The following is a 5,555-nucleotide window of genomic DNA, read 5'->3' as shown; positions in this document are numbered from 1 at the left end:
ATTATTATTATTATTATTATTATTATTATTATTATTATTATTATTATTTTTACAGTGTAGATCCACTACGCAACACTCTCTCTCTAGTACTGAACACGTTTAGGTGTATGTTTTATCTGTTTTTAACTTTTCTACATTTTTAATCGATTTTATGGTGTTTTAATGTGTTTTAATTGTTTGGTTTTTTTAATTGTGAACATTTTTAATTTGTTGTTTCTGGGAGAAAGGCAGCATATAAAGAAAGTAAATAAAATAAATAAGTAATGGCTAATGACATCACAAACCACTGTCCCTGAGTTTCAGGTTTTGGATGATCCTGAACTGGCATGCCTTGTTCAGGCACACTCCTCATTGAATTCAATGGGCTTTCTCTAGTTGTTAGAGAGCTTTCTTGAGAAGAAAAGTGGAGGAGACAGACTGGGCTACTGAACTGCCCATCCCTCATACACTTCCAACCATGGTGGGAGAAGAAACCCTAAGAACACCAAAATGTCCTGTTGTTGTTTCCTTGGTCAGATTTGTGGAGAGGTGGTTTGCCATTGTCTTCCCCTGAGGCTGAGAGGGTGTGACTTGCTCCAGATCACCCAATGGGTTTCCATGGCCAGGAGGGGATTTGAACTCTGGTCTAGCACTCAAACCACAACACCATGCTGGCTCTACCCTTTCCAGTATATACCCTTTTAATATGTAATCTAATATAACATACCCTATTATTATTATTATTATTATTATTATTATTATTATTATTATTATTATTATGGTATTTATACCTCACCCTTCAGCCCTAAAGGCTATCAGAGCAGCTTACAATTATTATTTTTAATGAAATGGTTCCCTTTTGATATATAATCATGTCAACATGACTTTTATATGGTGTGTGTGTTTGCTGTAGCTGCATTTTATTTTATTTTTTACTTTTGTATATTTTTATGTTATTTTATACGGCTTTAAAAAAAATTACTGTAAAATCTTTTAAAATCTTGTGAGATGCCTTAGGTCCCTATCTGAGAGAAAGGTGGCATAAAAATGAAAATAATAACAACAAAACAATAATAATCCCTCCCTGGCCAGTATAATTCCTGACCTGTATAATAATAATAATAATAATAATAATAATAATAATAATAATAATGTGAGGCTGTGTGCTGTAGTGGTTTTAGTGTTGAGGACTATGACTCTGGAGAGCCGGGTTCGAATTCCGACTTGGAATTGTAAAACCACTGGGTGGCCTTGGGCAAGTCACACTCTCTCAGCCTCAGAGGATAGCTATAGCATGGCAGGCCCCTTCTCAACAAATCTTGCCAAGAAAACCCTGCGACAGGTCGCCTTACGTCCCAGCATGGTTTATCATATTTTATTATATTTTATAGATTTTAATTAATTTTTAAATATAATATATATTTAAATCAATTTTAATAAATATTAAAAATTATATTTTATCATCGTTTATCATGGTTTATCATATCATAGTTTGAGCATTAGACAACTCTGGAGACCAGGGTTCGATTCTCAGCTGAACCATGGAAACCCACTGGGTGACCTTGGGCAAGTCACACTCTCTCAGCCTCAGAGGAAGGCAATGGGGGGAAACCCTCTGAAGAAACTTGCCAAGAAAACCTCATGATAAGGTCACCTTAGGCCTAGGTTTGCTATTTGAAATGACTTGAAGGCATACAACAATAATAATAATAACAATATTTAATTTGAGCTTTGATTGAGAGTTCCTGCATGGCAGGGGCTGGACTGGATGGCCCTTGTGGTCTCTACCAACTCTGTGATTCTATGATTCTAATACCCATCCTGACCTATAAGCCTAGCAGAAACTGCTTCCTTTATTGCGCATGCGCACATTTTCAACGGCCTTTCCTCGAGCCGTTGCTATCAACGGTCCTCGAGCAAAGAACGCCATAGAGATGCTTCAGTCCTCCGGGCGCCTAGAGCGGCCGGCGCCATAGAGACGCTGCAGTCCTCCGGGCGCCTAGAGGGACCGGAAGTGGGTTTAAAACTCCGGCCGGATGTAGGCAAACGGAGGGGAAATCATGAAGCCGGCGGTGGACGAAATGTTCCCCGAAGGCGCTGGGCCTTATGTCGACCTGGACGAGGTGAAGGCGGCAGAGGAGGAGAAACCCTTGAGATTAATGTCTTTTTAGGGGGGCTGCTCAGGTGCCATGGCTCCAGTGCTGTGGAATTCTGGGAATTGTAGTTTGTGTTGGGACTACTGCCCCTTCAGAAACCAGAGGGAAAGTCAGTATCGTGGGATAGATAAACCCTTGAAGTGAATGAAAAAGATCCTAAAGAATAGATATAGAACAGAGCACTGAAGTTAGAGCTGGACATTGAAGGAGGTTCCCAGAATCCCACAGCACTATTATCAGTAATAATAAAAGTTCTCTGACAGAGAAGGCTACACGTCTCACGAAACTACATTTCCCAGGATTCCCTAGCACTTAGCCAAGGGCAGTTGAAGCCGTCTCAAACTGGGTTGTTTCTGCAGAGTGTTCTTGACCATAGATGACAGGATGTCCAGAAGTTGAACCAAGAGTCTGTGTTGTCCTTCATATCCTTCATAAAATGTTGTTATTTCTCAGGCTGGAGGAAGCACAGGTCTGTTGATGGATTTGGCAGCAAACGAAAAAAGCAGTGCATGCAGACTTCTTTAACAGTAAGTCTTACTTTGGGGGTCTTAAGCCAGAGATGTTTAATTTAGCTGCTGCTCAGTGTCTAAAACAGTGCAGAGAAAGCCTAGTGCATCTTCAGCTTGTGTGGGACAACTACCTACCAGTTACGGTCAGTAATATTTGGCTCTAGTACGATTTTGTGTGCTTTTTGGGATTCCCATATTAGATAGCCACAACATGGTTTAAGTACATGGCTATACCATATAGATATATCACTTGGGGGTCACTTCTGTGTGTTACTTCATCATGGCTTTGTGGGACTTATACTGTGCAGAAATATGTATTCGTGATGCTTGATGTCCCATAGTCAGGGACATGAGGGATTGAAGCATGTTTCCACAAATCAACTTGCCAAGGAAATAGTCGGGTCACAAAATGCAGTACCGTTGGTACAATACACCATATAAATTAGCCAAAATACATAAAAATAATAAGGATAGGTGTTGGGAATGCGAAAGAGAATCTGGTACCTTCTTTTTCGTCTGTGGTGGAAGTGTAAATGCCGAATAACTATTGGAAAGAAATTAATAAAACATAAGAAGACATACTAGAAACAGACATATCCTTCGACCTGAAAAGATATTTATTGAGCATAAACACTGAAGAAACACTGGAAACAAAACACGGCAGATTAATTTTTTACTTAACATCAGCAGCCAGAATAGTATACAGTATAGGGCAAAATGGAAAAAACAAAATAATTCCTGACACAAAAGATTGGTTACAGAAAGCTTATGATTTTATGGAAGCGGATAAGTTAACACAAAAGCATGCAAAAAAGATCATGATAGAAATTTTGGAGAGACTGGCACCCTTTGATAAAATATTTACAAAATTGACTGATAAATAAGGTTGGTTTAAATACCAATAGTCTCTTAGCTAGAGAGAATCTTCTTCATAATGTCACTGTATCTATGATTTTATGTAATGAAGGAGAATAAAGTATGGACTGGAATAGCAAAGTTCAATTATTTGGTTGGAAGTCTTCTAAATGTCACATGTTTTGTTTGTTCGATGTGTTGTAATGTTACTTTTCATATCTTTAAATGTTTTTCTCTATTTTTAATTAATAAAAATTAATTAATAAAAAAATTTTAAAAATTAGTCAGACTTTTTGTCAGGTTAGGATAGATTCCTAGTGGTCCACAGGTTCATTCTTGTTTTTTCCCGTGACTTGCAGAGGACCAAGTAAAGTCTCATGTTGCACTGATTTTGGTATTGCTTCTGCATACCCCAAAGTTTAGTATGATAGGAGACCTGCCCCTTTATTCTCCCATACAAAAGAATGTGGTTTCCTCTGCTAAAAGGACTTGTGCTGCTTTTATCTGCCCTCCTCCAAAGTGCAGTCCAATAACACGCTTCCTCTGTATTCCTTGGCCTGTGTAGAAGAATTGGGGGGATGGTGTTTGAACAAATAATTGCTAGCTATGGTGTGTGATCCTTGGTGACATATTTGTAGCTTTTAAAAAAGCAACTCTGGCCAGCATTAAGATCAAAGGTATTACAGTAAAGAGGATGAGCTGAAAAAATGAACTGATGGATAGCGTCCATCAGCCAATGCCCTTCCCAACTGAGAAGAGGGTGTGGATGCTCAATATATGAAACAAGTTTTTATGAGAAAATATTTTTAAATAAAAGTTTTAGATTTTCAAAATAATTGATTGGGTTGGAGTTCATTGAGCTGAACTCAAGAGGCAGCCTCTAGTTAGCTTTGTTAAATGGATTCAAGTCTCATTTGTCACTGGGAAGCGAGTTCTGTATTCTTGCTTAACTTCAGAAAATAAGCTTACTTAATTCCAAATGAAAAAACATATGTAATAATTGTATGTATTCTGTGTAATGTTAATGTATTATCCTTCTTGCTAGATTTTGAAGATATGTTTGATGACGATGATATCCAGTGAAAATGATATTCCAGCTATGCAGTGTGGAGTACTTAAGATTTTTTGTAGAAGCTGATTGGAAACCAAAGGAAAATGGGAATATTGACTCCAAGACATGAAAGAGCAGCATGAAGTGGCTGATGATGCATGGAGAGCCGAACTGTGGAGTTATTACTCGCTAGGAGATAGGGAGTTGTGCTGTTTTTAAGCCTTGCTTCAATAAAAAGTGAACAAAATGCATCAAAACATTTTCCAATTTTGTTTTATTCTGCCTTTCATTAGAATGATTTACAATTAATCCTAAAAGCAATAAGCAACTCCCTCCTCTCTTTCCCTCTTCCCCAACAGGCATTAGACCCCAGGATGATGAATGGGCCAGTATGTTTTTACCTTCAGGTTTACAGTCTGAGGGTGTTTTAATATATGGATATATAGGCGGGTTACAGACCACCATATAAGTACGCGATGAGCGCGTACTAGGGTTAGGAAGGGGCAGTGCTTCTGCACCCCCCTAACCCTGGTACACGCTCTGCGTGCACAAAATGGTGGCGGCTGTTCCACACTGCCGCCGGCATCAATACGTCACGACCCCGCCGCCTCCAAACGAGGCGGCGCAGTTGTGACGTATTAAGGCCGCGCTGCGGCGCATAGTGCACCCTTTGCATGACCCCAGAAGGAGCTCCATTTCGGAGCTCCTTCCTGCTTTGCGTCACTGGGCTCAGCCTTCAGACGGCTGCGCCCAGCGATGCAAGGGAGAAAGGGGCCAAGCGGCCCCTTTCTCCTCCTCCCTGCCGCCGCGGGGTGTCCTTGGGGCTTCAAGCCCCAAGGACAACCCTTTCCAGGCTGCGGGGAAGCGGCCTTTTGCCGCTTCCCCACAGCCTGCAAAGCGGTGGATCGAGGCCTCGGAGGCTGCCGGTCTGGCAGCTGAGGCCCCGATACACCGGGGAAAGGGGCGGGTGCAGGCCACCCCAAATGGGCGGTCTGTAACCCGCCT

At 40.7% G+C, this 5,555-nt stretch overlaps 2 protein-coding genes across 2 annotated transcripts in view; both read left to right on the top strand.

The window, feature by feature from the left end:
- Positions 1-5,555, top strand: part of CDH26 (cadherin 26) — a 59,796-nt gene that overhangs the window by 26,892 nt on the left and 27,349 nt on the right. The gene's annotated exons all lie outside the window — the stretch shown is intronic.
- On the top strand, positions 1,923-4,809 carry LOC121927520 (COP9 signalosome complex subunit 9-like). The gene is given in 4 exon segments (XM_042461187.1): positions 1,923-2,102; positions 2,589-2,633; positions 2,635-2,662; positions 4,545-4,809. Coding segments are annotated over 4 exon segments (174 nt in total). The 5' UTR covers positions 1,923-2,039; the 3' UTR covers positions 4,583-4,809.

Source organism: Sceloporus undulatus, chromosome 4 (genome assembly GCF_019175285.1).
Source record: "Sceloporus undulatus isolate JIND9_A2432 ecotype Alabama chromosome 4, SceUnd_v1.1, whole genome shotgun sequence".
NCBI lineage: Eukaryota > Metazoa > Chordata > Lepidosauria > Squamata > Phrynosomatidae > Sceloporus > Sceloporus undulatus.
The sequence above is the reverse complement of the archived record's forward strand: the minus strand, read 5'-3'. Positions and strand labels throughout refer to the sequence as shown.